This window comes from Poecilia reticulata, linkage group LG20 (assembly GCF_000633615.1).
Source record: "Poecilia reticulata strain Guanapo linkage group LG20, Guppy_female_1.0+MT, whole genome shotgun sequence".
Classification (NCBI taxonomy): Eukaryota; Metazoa; Chordata; class Actinopteri; order Cyprinodontiformes; family Poeciliidae; genus Poecilia; species Poecilia reticulata.
This window is the reverse complement of record NC_024350.1, coordinates 23,548,190-23,563,059: the sequence shown is the minus strand read 5'-3', so window position 1 is coordinate 23,563,059 and position 14,870 is coordinate 23,548,190. Positions and strand designations below refer to the sequence as shown.

Below are 14,870 nucleotides of genomic sequence, written 5' to 3'. Positions count from 1 at the left end.
AACAATATTATCACCATTGCTACACAGGCACATGATTGATTTGTCCCACATTGATGTGTCGCTGACTGATGGCTGAGGAGCTCAGCAGATCCACCGAAGGGTCTCTTTCTCCTGCTGTGGTCGGGAGTCTCTCGTGCAAAGCTCTGCTCCACGTGGGTACAGGATTGTTTCTTCAACGCCCTCGTCGTCTAGCCACAGATTTCATCATTCATCTCCCTCCGGCTTGGACAAGTGAACCACAAAGACAATAACCGTGTGCATGCATGTGTTTGATTCTGCCTGCCAAGTGGCTGTAGTTTTAAAATAGCATTGAAGAGACACTAAACAGTGACTCATCCCTCGATGTTTGAACTTTCTTTCCCCCCAACCCCCATCTGAAAAGGACACGGTAAAATCTATCATGGGATAATTAATGGTTGCTACCCTCTTCATTGAGTTATTTATAATAAACTTAAAAAGACACTTGATTATTATTCAGCTTTAAAAACACCTCATGGTATGTTTATTTTATGCTTCGGTTTCATGCAGGGAGAAGTCATTTTTACTCCCTTGCTGTAGATGGCAGTATTTTATCTCTTTCGTTGCATTGTTGGTTTCAGCCTAAGCTTATCCTCAGGTTGGTTTTTTTATTTTGGCCAGTGGCGCCATCTAGTGGGGATGTTTCATGCAGGGACAGAAGGGACCCGGATGCTGATTGGATGTTTACTGTAGCTGCAGCTGAAGTCAGAGATCCTTATATGGTTTAGTTTTCAGAGTGCCAAGCACTCTGTGGAGTTTGTAAATACCGTTTAGGCTTTCTGGTTCTCCTCAGAGTCTTTTGGATTTAAAGGTTAAAAAATTTCTGTTTATTTTTGTTCTGAATGTGTTTCAGTCTTTTAGCTGTTGACTGTAAGATGTTGGAGATAAATGTTTTCTTTTGACATGCGGTTTGTTTGTTTGTCAGATTATGTACTTGTCAAAAGTTCAGAGCTGTACCAAAAATAGATAGTTTATTATTATCAAAGTGACTTGGTTTCTTATAGTTGGCAAGTGCTATATTTAGAATAATTTTTTAAATTGCTTTGGGAGAAAAAACTGCTTTCATTCATTCCTTATTCTTTTTTTTTTCTTTTACTCCAGAGAAAGGATCTAATATTTTGAAGTCATCTGATTGGTTGGTGCCTTATAACTGAGCAGGGTGGTTTACTCGGATTTGAAATCATTGTCGCTGCTTAACACTATTAGAAGAAAAGTCAAAGAAATTTAACTGCAAACCTTGTTCTATAAATTGAATTCACACAAACACTCGTCTGAACATGCTGAAGTAGTTCAGTTAAAAGCTATTGGGAAATTTCCCAGATTTCCCCATTACTTATTATGACACATATTTTTCCAAGTTTTTCTGTCTTTTTATATAGTAATATGTAAATCAGTGATAAACGGGTTTTCTGTGACATTTCAATTGACATTTAAACTCATTTCATTTCCCTCTTTCTTTCTACACTACACTTTTTTTATGTATTCCGCAAAAAATATCACTGGCGATGGTGACAACATTTAAATATTATTCGTAGTAAATGTTGAGGGAGCAACCATTAAACTTCCAGTAGTCCTGTATACAAGTAGGCAAGACATGTTTGCTCTTAATTTATCCTTTTTTGACTATTCCTTTCCTCTCCTTGTGTTAGTCAAGTTGTAACAAGTTAGTTTTTTTATATGTAAAGGCTGAGCTAATTTGTAGAGAGAGAAATCCTTTTTACAAGTGGTATGTTTCTATTTTAGAGTCACTATGAGAATTGAGTGGACACAAATTTCTGTTCATGAGTGGAAAAAAAAACAAACGTTTAAAGGAAAACGAACAAAAAAAAAATGCTAATAAAAACATGGCCAATATACCGTAAACATGCTGGTATGTGAAGCCGGTTAAACTTTAGCTCAAAGATGTGTGCTTGGTTATGTGTGATGTTCATGTGTCTGGTGCCTTTATAACGACGTCTCTTTATATGTGTGTTATATTTTAATCTTTTGTACTTCACAGAAGCTGTGAGTTTGTGGGTATTCACCAACGTGTCGTACATTTACATGGAAGATTTTTACTACTTCAGGATTAAACCATTTCTAAAAGAATATTCCTTAGGTTTAAATATTTAAGAGCTAGGCTTAAAAAAAAAAAAAAAGCAACCTCATTGTCCATTTTTGCACTGATTTGATCAGGTATTTTAGACGTTTTAACGTTCAGATTTTACCTTGGTGACATCCTGATGTGCAGCCTCATAAAACAAAGCCTGCATAATTTTACCGTGGTATAATTTAGATGAAATGAGGATAGATGAAAAATTGGAGTACTAAAAATATGGATGCTGGATAGTTTGATAAAACTTTCCCTTGGCTGCTTATCTGGATGACACCCCAAATGGAGATCCTTATTTTGTGTCTTAAGCTACAATCTTGTTGTTTACAAGTTCTTGTTTACATCTGACCATTCTGCATGTGCGGTAAACTCTTTTAGTGATATTTCCTTTCTAATTTGGGTTTAATTGAAATTATTTTTTTTAAAGAAGCTGCACATTCATGAAGATACTGCACTGAGATCTTAGTAACTGAGGGTATGAAGCCATATGTTGCTAATTCCTTCTTGTAAACAAGAAGTTTTACATTTAAGTTATACTTTGTGTCTGAACTGACTTCAGTGTGTTTCATTCTCTTTGATTTAAATTGAGCTATTTTAGAGATTTTTTTTCTTTATATGTGTCATGTTCCTGTGTTTTAAGTTGTTGATTTTTCTTAAGGTATTATTAGTAAATCCTGTGGATTTGGAACAAGTATCAGCAATGCTGCTCATAATGACAATATTATAAGACATTATGTCTTTATAATTCTAAGCACAGATTCACGTTGAATCTTTTGTACTTTACAATGAAGAATCACTTGCATACAAACTGTGAATAGTTGAACTTGATGCAGTAATTTTTGCATATTAACGAAATATTGCAGAGAGCTGTTTAACTAGCAGCCACTTTCTTTTAATCAGACCTTAGACTTCGTGCATTTTTTTTTTGTTTATTTTTTTCCTCTGATCTTTTATTAAGAAGTTCTATCAGTAATTAATTGATGATCAGAAGGTTTATGCCAGCTTTGGTCAAAGATGTAATGTAATTGGATGCTCAGAACCACTAATGTATTACTGTTTGTTTTTGTATTAGGCCTCGGGATCCAGATGATCTGAAGATCTGCTGTAATCTTCATATTAATGTTCTTGTATGTTTTTTTTCCAGATCGATCCCATCCATTAAAGATGCACTTATTGCGGTTTAAGCCTGAGTGACCATATAAATGACCTGGCATGTAGTAAAATGTATTTTTCGCTGCTAGTTCAGCATGCTTGTATTTAAAGTAGATGAATTAATAGTGTTGCAAACATGAGTCATTTAAAAAATGGCAACGTCTCAGTTCTGTGACACAGGGTTTTACTACTTAAAGGTTGACTTTTTAGACTGTGATACTGTATTGGGCATTAGCATGGTTAGCATCACAAAAACCGTAGCGTTTGTGGGTTCCCATTTTCAAATCCAGTATGTTCCCTAACAATCCCAAGTTGATGGTTCTAAAGAATGAAATTGAGCGTCTTTGCTGTACTCTGTCAAAGCCTTCCTGTTATCTGCTGAAAGTTGCGCTCTTTTTCACTCGTGCCGCCTGAAAGTAGCTCAGACATTTGTCAACACGCTGTAGAAAATAGTTTCCTTTTAAATATCTTCTTGCGTTTCTTCGCTTCTCCTGACTTCATCTCGCTGATGCTGAACGTAGTTGCTTAGCCTTTGCCTTCTTCTCTCAGTAACAACTTTAACACTGAAGAGTGTTCTTGCTGTCACAAGCAGGATAGGCAGGCCTAACTCAAAATGCCCAGTTGTTTATTCTGATCACAAACAGATTTCCCTTTGGTCATTTTTACTATTTAGTCAATACAACTGCGTGTTAGGATTATTTGTGGATTTTATTTATTTTTTGTCTGTGTAATGTTTAAAAATCTGATAATACTCTTAAAATTAGAGTAAGATCAGATTGTTTCTGTTTATTCATATTAAGGGGAAGTTGAAGCTGATAAAACCTATTCAAATTAAATAAAAATTTTTTTTTTTTTATTTCAAGCATGATAGCAATATAAAGTAACAAACAGTTTTGTTTCACTGGAGGTACGTGTTAATTTTACTTGTTCTAAAATTGCCTTGGTTTTCTTCAAGGCCTTGTTTTCTTAGAATTAAACCAGTAGATTTGCTTTATCAACAAAACAAAAAAGCAATACATTTGGTTTTTTGTCAGATTCTGTTCCTTACTTCTGAACATAGGCTTGTCTTGTACAAACTTTATAAACAGTTTTTAGACTTTGTTGATCCCTGTAAACCTAGCATAATTATTAACTTTTTTTCTTTTTTTTCCCATTCAGTTTAACTTTTTTATTGTATGTAGTCGGCTCTTCTCTGCCACATTCCTAGTCTTTGGTACGATCCGCTTCTTGTACTGTTTTAGTCACACAGGCGAATATGTTTTGCATTTAGTACTGTCTGTAATGTCTGAATTAAATCCATGCACTTTATCTTCAACAGAATAATGCTGCACTTTGATGGACCAAGGACACTCCTGTCTCATTAATGCCGTTTCATATGCTTAACACTCGGGGTTTTCTTTCAGCTGTTCAGTTCCTGGGCTCAGAATGAAGGTTTTTCTGTTGACCTTTTTTCCCCTGAAAAGCTTCAGCTGATCTTTTGTTGCTGCCTCCTCTTTCCTTTGCTCTTCTACTTACTCACGGTACACAAACTTGACCATTTCTCATCTTTCCTTCCACACCTCTGTTGTTGAGTGAATTGCAGCAAGTTGGCCTGCCTGGATTACCATTGTTTGTTAGCCCTGTGGATGGAGGTTTCCACTTATGTGACGACTTCTGGGCTCGCAGAGCAGACGCGTAACTCTAGAGAGAGCCGCTTTATGGCTATCTCTGCACCAAAGCGTCCTCCAAGCTTCTTGACAATCACTGTTTGGTCGAACTCTTTTAACGGAAGCCTCTATGGACTCCTGATGTCGAACTGTATGTTGCATCAAACGGTGACGAAAGAAATCCAACATGTTGGAGTTTTGATGGAAAATGTTGACAAAGCGTCACGTTGTGTCTACATCCCTGAGTGATATTTCAAATGTGAAATGACCAGGATTATGTCTGAAATTATTGTTCCGTTTGTTCTGATGCTGTGAATATGGAAAGTCTTCTACAGTTATGTACATTTGAACTTGCAAAATGTTTCTATAAAAGCTGTGATTTGTTACGTTGGAACGCAAAGATGGAAAATAAAACTACTTGACACAGCAAATGTGTTCTTGACTAATTTGGGGGGAGATTGGATTTTTTGGTAGAAAGGATTTAATAAGTAAATAGCTTGCTTTTATACTTGTTGGTTCGCTAATCAAATTATAAAAATGCTGTACATATTTCCTTTTTTTTTTTTTCCTTTAATCATATTTTTTCATGATTTTCAACATGAATTGGCTTAGATTTTTTAAAATGACATTTTGCTTGGAGGCCTCACAGCTTGCATATCAGCTGTGAGGCTGCTGGTCAGTTGGGTGAAAGACATCTACATGAATTAAATTGTTGCATTTTTCTGATCATGCTGACCAGTCAAAGAACCTTAAACTATTGCCAAATTCACCATATCACACTAAAGTTAATACGATTCGCAGATCAGCAATGCAACTTGAAAGTCCTTGTTATTTGGTAGAAGTGGGAAAATGAACTTTCTGATTGCACCACAGACTTCATAGATTTTCTCTTATGTCCAAAGTCTGGTTTGGTCATTTATTGGTCATGAATAATGCATCGTGGTTTGTAGAAAAATGCCATGAGCCACTCTTATTAAAGTCGCACTTTACTAACTTCCATTGACAAGTTTAAGCAAAAGGAAATAGATCTTGACCTAAACTGTCGTTTTGAGTCTTGGTGTCATTTCAGTGAGTGCGCAGTGTTCAGCCTCTGGTGTTCATGATATTCACACTGGGAATCTCATACGGTTCCCATGCCTACCCTAAAGGAAGCCACACATAGTACTACTCGGGCCAGAGGTTCCTGCAGAAGATGGTGAGGGGAGCTGCGGTCATGCCTTTAATTTTTTTATTGCATATTCTTTTGATAAATTAACATTCTCTAATTTATCTGAGGAAGAGATGAGACCTTTAGTAATATTTTTGGTGTAGTAGTATTTATATATTTTATTTGTTGGGGTTGTTTCAGTCATTTTGAAACTGCAAAATGACTAAAACAACCGGACTTCTGTCCAATTATTGTTGAAGTGTACCGGGTTGTTGATGCTGTCCATTTCCCTCTAACTCACCACTCCTCTGCCGCCACAGAAGAGCAAAAAAAAAAAAAAAAAAAAAGGACTTTTGATGGACCAAGCCAGCCACCACCATTTGCAGAAACTGGGAGTTTTGTTTTCCAGCAAAGCCAGACTGTTCATGTTTGCGAATGTCAGCGTTTGTAAAAGCGGTTGTTGAGCCCTGGCAGACTGAGGGCCCCCAGAGGGATTAGAGGAGGCTCTGTTTACCTGCTCTGAGGAATGCTGCCCTGCGCGGACGCTTTTGTATCTGACGGGGACCCAAGGTCACGGCGCCGGCAGAGATGGGCCGCTTTGTCTCCATATTGTGAAGTTTCCACCTCACAATATCAACACGACAACACAATGTGGGAGAAGAAAAGGGAATTCCTGCTCATGTTGCAACAGTGCTCAGAAATTCAGGTTTGCTGGCCCTTTTTTTTTTTTTTTTAAACATTTGAAAGCTCAATGATGGATGACTTTTTGTGTCAGTTTTACAATCTGTATGGTTAAAGCTTCCTAATTCCCACAATGTTCTAATTCACTTTTAGGGTTACTAGTTTTTCTGTTTCAACTTTTAGTGCAAATTGTTGACTGAAATTCATCACGTTAGTTTTTTTTTTTTTTTTACTCTAGTGGTCTGTATTTGACAGTCGGCTGACAAGAAAGTGGGTTGAGTGAGGGGGAAGACTTGAGACAAAGGTCAACAGACTGAGACTCAACCCTGTGATGGCTGCATATACGACTGAGACGTCCATACACCACACCACCATCTGAAAGGACTATTAAAGTGTCGTTAACCTCAGTGTGAGATAAGTTTCAGAAAGGACTAAAAAAGCTGAGCGTTGTCAAACTCTTCAGACCATCTGCACCAGCTTTTTCTGTCTGCTGCTATGAGGAGCACCAGACTGCTACACTGCTTCCTGCCCCATCCCATTCAAATGAGGCACTTCGTCTTATTGCAGGTATTTCATTTGGATCTAAGGCAATCTGTTGAATGATCTCAAAGAAAGGCTACTCAAAGTAATTTGAACAAATTCCTCAAAAGGGTTTTATTTCAGTCAGCCTCCCAGTTATCCAGACCGGGTCACATGGCTGACAGATCCAGGTCGGTAACCCAGACATCCCTCTCCCCTGCGACAAGCTCCAGTCCATTCTAGGCGACCCCAAGGGATGTGTCCAGGTCAGAAAATGTATATATGGTGCCTGGTTTATGTTCTTGGTCTAACCCAGGATCTCCTCTCAATGAGAAGGGATCTTAGACACATGACAGAGCCACGTCGATGCTGAGGCTATCGCTAAGGCTCTGCAGTCCAGCCACTTTTACAGGTTCTTGTTATTCTGGTGATCTGATCAGGAGTTAGAGTCGAGACATTGACTCTCACTAATAAATTTGGAACTCCATTTTATGGAGAAGTTTTCTCTTTGCTTTTTTTTTTTTTTAAAGTTCTCAATTGTAAAAAAAAGTGGATTTTGTGAAAGTGGATTTAACCTTTGATCAACAAAAAAAAACTATGTTAGAAACCTAAACGCAAATTATTTCTGTCATGCAAACATTTCTTGTTAAATCATGTATATTTGTGCCTTTTTTTTCTTTCTTTTTTTTTTTTGCTTCAGCGCGTTCAACATTCTCCAATTATCAGTACCACTATTTTACCACACGGTGTCACCATTGTACTGACTAATAACCTCCAAGCCACCGTGCAAGAAATTGGCGCTGGAATCAATTTTCACCCAAGATGCACCTTGAAAGCTCTCCATTAAGCGCTAAACGCGTACTATAAGTCTGTATGAAAATAGCGGAGGATTACGGAGATTTGCTCAGACTAAGTGAAGCTGTGATTTTGGGACTATATTTCCTGCAGCCCGTGTTTGACCTGAAGCCGCCGACACCGGTGGCACAACAAACACGCTCCTGTTTAATCTGTCTGCACGTTGGGGAAGTTATTTGCAGAGGGCAGAGCTCGTTAAATTTGACATAGGCTCTCAACATTTCACAAGCACGCAAAAGGCAGTTCAAAGCGCAATATTCGTCTCACTCTCTGTGTCTCTCTCTCTCTCTGTGTGTTTTTATTTTTTGTTCTTGAGTGTTCCGCCAATAATTCAAATAATCCAGTTAGAACTCAAAACGCCAGATTCTTGTTCAGTATTGCCACACAGTGTGCAAATAGGAAATTGTACAATAAAGATAACTTACGAGCTTTCGGGGAGGGGGGGGATCTTCTTTATGTGGTGATTTTCTTAAGTGGAACTCATTTAGACAAAGACAACTGCAAGTTTGAAGATTTTCTTTATCTCATTTTTGTAATAAACATATAAATAATAAACTCTAGACATTTCTTGACACATCGCCCTGTTATGAAAGTTAACTGGTATGGTAGAGACTATCCAGACATGTGCATCTGCCGCAGGTCATTTTCTATACATAGAAAACTATGTCCCTATTACAAAATATGAAAAGAAAAAAAAACAAAAATAACATTTTAGTACATTTACAGGAGTTACTTATTAATTTATTTAACGAAGTTGCTTCAGTACTACTTTAATGGTTACTGAACTGTCAAAATCTGCATTTTTTTTGACATGTTCATTTCCTCTGAAGAAAACAGAAAAAAAATAGAAACATACACACACACACACATAAAAAAGCATAAAATGCAGACATGACACCAAAAATAATAAAATAAAACAAATAGCAGTACAAGAATTCCAATACTTTCCAAGCTACTGTATTTTTTTTTTAAATTAAAATATATTCTCATATCTTACACTATTTCAAATAACGAAATGTGATTCGGCAGCAAATCTAATTTACATTTCTGTGTATAAAAATATAATTTATGGAACCCCGCAAAGTTTGTTCTATACCCCCAAAATATAACAGTCAGTTGCACATGTATAGTGATCTTCTTCTCTGTCCAGTTATTTATTTATTTTTTTATTATTCATTTTTATATTTTTTTTGTTGTTGTTTTTCTTCTTTTTCAAATCTTTTTGCTTTTTGTAGTTGAGATATACAAAAATAGATTATGCACAATTTGCTGCTCGCATCGTTTCACAATCCATTTCTGTGACAGCAGCAGCAGAGTTCACATGAGAATAAATTATTCAAAGAGGATTATTTTTAAGGCTCCATTCATTCATTGAAAGGGGACGCATCATGGAAAAGTCACTGAAATAAATATCCCAACTCCGCTGGGGCCTTTTTGTTCGTTTTTCTTTTTTTTTTTTTTTAATTTTAAGATCATTATTATTATTTAATATGTCATTCTACTGGATAGTTCGAGGGTCCTATTTGAGTCTGATTTTGTTCCTGTGGCGGGGGATTTTCAGCTTGGATATGCTGACATCCCCAGTGGATGGATCGAGTGGTCGTCCAAGAGCCACGTCCCCAGCTGGTAAAGGAGTTTGGAGTACCAGTGCACCCCCTCGTTGTGCGCGCTGACCCGAGGCCGGGAGACGAACAGCGATGAGGACACCCAGTGGGCGATCCTAACGGGCGCCAGGGCCCAGTGCGCAAGCTCGTGGTCCTCGATCACCGCGTAACAGGACGCCAGAACCTGATCCACCACCACGGTCCCCTTAGCCGTCACGGGCGCGAAGGAGCCCTCGTGCTCTTGCGTGTAAATCCGTTTCACGTTCACGGCCACGACTCGACTCCGCTCCCCGTCGTAGACGAACACCTTCTGTCCCGGTCGCACGTCGCTGGCGAACGTCGCCGACCGCGTGGAGTTCTCGCGGGCGACGAAGATGAGGTGCGCGGCAGTGAGGGTGATCTTCTGGCCCGTCTCGGTCTCGATCACGTAGAAGGTCCTCCTGGTGGTGGAGTCTCGGTCTATGAACATGATGAAGTCGGTGAAGATCGGGTTTCCGTCGCCGTCCGCAGCCAGGACTCTGTCCCCAGGTTGGAGGTCTCTGACCGGCTTCTTGGTGCCGTCCTGCAGGGTGACTGTGGAGGATCCCGGGAAGCAGCCGCCTGACTTTGCTGCTACTGAATTTTCTGTTGGAATAAAAGTTTATGTAAAGTCATTACACTGACTCAAAAAAGCAAAAATAAAAAAGAAACAATTATAATGCCATTTTTCTTGACCCCCCACCCCCACCCAGCCTTCAGTCATATTGATTCATGCTTGTTGAAGAGTGAAGTTTTCCTTAAATCTGACAGTTCCTGTGAAATCATAAGGTTTTAAGACATGTTATAGCAACTATCAAAGTACTAAATTTCTTTCGATTTTTTTTCTGTCTTGACACATTTTGATGAGCCCAAAGTTTTTTTGTTTTTCTTTTGCATATTTAAGCTCTTTCGGTTGCTTTGTATCACAAGTGACCTGAAACATGAAAGTTCCTGTAAAATGACACTATTTTAATTTATAACATAGCACATCCTACAAAACCTACTGAAGAAGGCATTTCTCTACAGATCTTTCAGGGTTCACACATCTTCTTGGGCCTATATGCATTTTTATACTGATGCCAAACTGGCTTCTTCAAACAAGATGCATTCTAGCCTAAGACTCATTGTTTTGTGTGCGTGTGAAATCAAAAGACTTAATCTCTTATAATAATCATCATTGCAAAAACACCTAAGAACTTATTTTTCTTCAACTTATTCATTTCCCACAGATGTCAGTGCTCCTGGATGCTTGTCATAAAACAGCTGTCATTCAAAAGCCACTCAAGAACTAATTCCCCCCCCTTTTTTTTTTTTTTTTTTTGTTTTTGTAACCTTCAGACGTCTCGGTGTTCCTGTATGCATTTTGCATATTGATGCCCCGCAGGCTCCTTGATGTCAGATGTGTATTGGCTTGGCCTGTAAAACCTAAAAGCCTGGGCTCATCTATCCTTAATTAAAAAAAAAAAGAAGAAAAAAGCCCAATAAAGAACAAGCATTGTTATTCTAAATCAGCTTGGTGGATGGAGCTACTCTTGGTAAAGAACACTCACGCCTTTCCCAGCTTCTCTCCCCATATTTACTCAGGTGCAGAAACCTCCATGTGACAATTCACACAAATAGGCGACTCACAACTACTATTTACCCAGTGGAGCCACTTTTCCATGCCTCTCGAGTTGTAGATTTGAATTTAAATGAGTGGCCCCCGGACTCTTAAATGCTTGCTGTTGTGCAACATCAATACACACCCCCTCCACCACTACCCTGTCTACCGCCTCTCCTTGCTTTGTTGTGAGTCTTGATGACGATAATTTTGGCCTTGGTGGAAGCTCTTCACATACCAGTTTCTAGGATCATGCAGAAAAAAAAAAAGAAAAAAGAAATGGGTTGGGGGGTGGGGGGGGGAAGAGATGTTTTTCTACTCAGAATTTGGGGGGCTTTTAATCTTCTTTTAAGGTTCCCGAGCATGAAATGAGGTGACGACTGCAAACCAGATTTGGCCAACATTGTTCGGCCAAATCCTTTCTGTAAAGTCGCATGACCCCTGATGACATGTCGGCCCAGAGCGTACTGTGATCTCAGAACGTGTGAGATGAATGAGGAATAAGGGATTTATCAATAAAGTGTGGACTGAGAGAAGCGCGACGGTTCATCTGTCAGTGGTAAAGGGAATTTAAGTGCGATGCAGTTAAGGCCCTGGATTTTTAAAATATATCTACATGAGACAAAACAGAAGCCAGACATTTCACACGTGATAATGAGATCTAATCGCAGTACATCATTATATTAAGTTTTTGTTTTTTTTAATAATTGGGATTCATCTGAAATATTTTCGTATCTTTTTCGTGGAGCTTTAGCTTTTCTGGGTCACAGCCAGCAGCCTTGTTGAGACTGCAGTGTGTTGTTCCCACTAGGAGACGGTGTGGGGCAATGTAAGATTAAGGAGTGAGCTGCATGGTAAATGCTCGCACAACGGATGATAGGTGCACATACATCACTGCCTGAAATATTCCTGTGAAATTCCTTCCTCATCACCATTGGCACTGCCAGGAGGCGTACGACGTCCATTAATCAGCCTCATTTGAGAACATTTTTAAACAGAAGACAATTATTTTTAATCTGCAGCCTCTGTGTTGCACCTGATTGACTGCTGTTTTTTTTTGTTTGTTTTTTTTAGACACTATGGGTTTGTTTTCTAAGCTTCCCAGAAAAGCATTGAGAAAAGAAAATTGCCTTATTTCTCTGAGTCACGACTGATGACCAACCCTTTCAAAATGTAAGCCCTGTTTCTGTATATTTCGTTCTCGAAAACAGGTTTCAAGAATCAAACCTGAATATCTGTAGTCCAGGTCTGACCTGTTGATACATTGTGATTTTTTTTAATGCTGCACAATGTAAGGTTTGTCTTGATGCCCAAAAAGTATTGAACATCTCCCCTTTTTTCAGAAGCAGAATGTCGATTTCATAGTCGATGTTAATTAAAAAAAACATTTGTGAAGTACTCCCTAAACAACAATAATAAGAATAATCTGAATTCAAATAAGTGGCTAATCTCTCTGAACGTTTATATTTTCTTCCAATTCCCATCCTCCATTGACTAGACAACTTGGTGAGTTGTAGGAAACCAATTCAACGACAACTGACATTAAACCTTTTTTTCCCCCAAGCGCCATCGTTGCCCCCTGACAGAATTACATCGTGGGCTGTGAGCCAAATTGACGTAATAAAAAATAAAAAAAAACAGTGGTAAGAGAGAGACAGGTACTCCTTCCTGGTACTGCTTGTTCCCCAACCCTAGCCTGTCTGCATGGTATATGGTTTGAGTTGTCTCAAAAGTTAAACCTCTGCTCTGGAAATGATGCGACACCCAAGCTGAAGTTGGAGATTGGAAATCCAGCATTGTTGGTTGTTGTTTTGCTGACAACAATTAGCAAGGCTATAGTAATAAAGTTTTTTCCCTATTTTTCTGGAGCTCATACTGAGACACAAGATAAAAACACTTCATATCAGTTTTTTATGTGTGGCAGCCATGTTGGATACTGAATTTAAGGGGCGTTATTGTTCCGTTTCTGTCAGGAAAAACAGAACGTCCAATATCTGAGTACAAATATAACATACATGTTCCACCCTGAAGTTATTTATTCCTCCTCCTGGAAAACCTTTTGGATCATTACCAGGACAAACCTAGCGTTAACCAGTAGGACATTGTTTTAAAACAAATCTGCATCACTTTTCTTTGTAGGGCCATCTGATATGTCTAGCAAAAAAAATCCTCAGCTGCACCTGCTTTTGAGGATTCATTTGCACAGCAGTGTGCACCTCATAGCTCCCACCTTAATGCAACGTTGCAAGCAGGGAAGGTCAATGAGGGGGGAGAGGGGGGGGTCATCACCACCCTATAAATTACCCCTACCCCACCTCCAGTAACCAGACATTTATGCATAATACTTTACATGAACATAAATTGAGAGGAGTAGTCAAGTTACATAACAATGAGTTACATTGTTGCTGTGTTTGTTCATATAACTAAGTAGTGTTTTTTGTTGTTGTTGTTGTTTTTTTACCTTTAGAGCTGCATTAGGGACATTTTTGAATTGTCACTCCCTCACCCGCATATGTTGAGACAGTATTAGAAAATCTGCAATTCTATGATGACTTGATTTTGATCTGGGTCCCCCGCCCCCCACCACCACCAAGCCACCGTCTTTTAAAATGTCCTGGAGACGCCCCTGCTTACCTGCTTTCACTGAGCAGTGGATGTGGGCCTTTGACTCATAGTAGACCCAGTCAAATCCGGCTTCCACGGCGAGCCTGGACAAGGTGCCATATTTGCTCTTGTCTCTGTCCGAGGTGGTGATGTCCACGGCCCTGCCCTCGTAGTGCAGGGACTCGTCGAAGTGGTGCCCGTCCTCGTCCCAGCCCTCTGTGACCCGGAGCTTCACCCCAGGCCACTGGTTCATCACAGAGATGGCCAGCGAGTTCAGCTTGTCCTTGCATCTCTGCAGCGAGGCAGAAATCGAGTAAATCAACTGAAAGCAATGCAGATCATTCGCATAAATTGAACTAAAAACATATATGATTTTTTTAATCCTGTTGCCACACTTTCATTTGCACACTTTCTCCATTATACATCTGCTTGTTTTTTAAAAAATATATATTTAGCAGTACTAAGGAAATACAGACATTTGGACTCGGTGAAGCCTCTTCATCCCCACATGAATCCATGGATTCTCTCAGCTGTGCTGAAACACTGCACCTCTGATCCTGAGCTTGCATTTCTCAGTGTGAGCAGCAGCGTCAGAGGGCACAGCTCGGGTAAGAAAGCTGCTCATGAAATATGGATAAAGCACTGCATTCGCTTCACTGGCCCTATATCATCTGGGTCTTTGGTTTCTGCGTGAAACGTCCCCCCCCCCCCTATCAAAGAAGGGACCATTTGAACAAGATAAGCACGTTATAAACGCTCAAAGCTAATATGTTGTTGTTGTTTACTTTAAATCAATAACTGGCTCTGGAGGTGATATGAAGATTATCTTTCCTTCAAATGTGTGTGTGTGAGCACTCAGTGAAGATACTTGGCCCTCTCCAGGACAACTGTTCTCAATATGTCAAATAAAACATCACAAAGAGTCCTTTCAGAC

At 39.2% G+C, this 14,870-nt stretch overlaps 2 protein-coding genes across 4 annotated transcripts in view; one reads left to right on the top strand and one right to left on the bottom strand.

Moving 5' to 3' along the window:
• The window catches only part of rbm33a (RNA binding motif protein 33a), a 34,955-nt gene extending 29,616 nt beyond the window's left edge, over window positions 1–5,339 (top strand). For both annotated transcript variants that reach the window (XM_008396748.2, XM_008396747.2), the window contains one exon: window positions 28–5,339. In XM_008396748.2, coding sequence (XP_008394970.1) covers window positions 28–76 — 49 coding nt within the window. In that variant the 3' untranslated portion in view covers window positions 77–5,339. The remainder of the gene's footprint in view (window positions 1–27) is intronic.
• A 3,272-nt stretch (window positions 5,340–8,611) lies between these two features.
• Window positions 8,612–14,870, bottom strand: part of shha (sonic hedgehog signaling molecule a) — a 9,962-nt gene continuing 3,703 nt past the window's right edge. The window contains exons 1-3 of one of the 2 annotated variants that reach the window (XM_008396746.2): window positions 14,413–14,861; window positions 13,967–14,228; window positions 8,612–10,338 (exon numbers count right to left, since the gene is read on the bottom strand). In XM_008396746.2, the coding sequence (XP_008394968.1) occupies window positions 9,668–10,338; window positions 13,967–14,228; window positions 14,413–14,505 (1,026 nt within the window). In that variant the 5' untranslated portion in view covers window positions 14,506–14,861 and the 3' untranslated portion in view covers window positions 8,612–9,667. Of the gene's footprint in view, window positions 10,339–13,966; window positions 14,229–14,412; window positions 14,862–14,870 lie in introns of those variants that run through there. The other variant, XM_008396745.2, reaches the window with a different exon arrangement.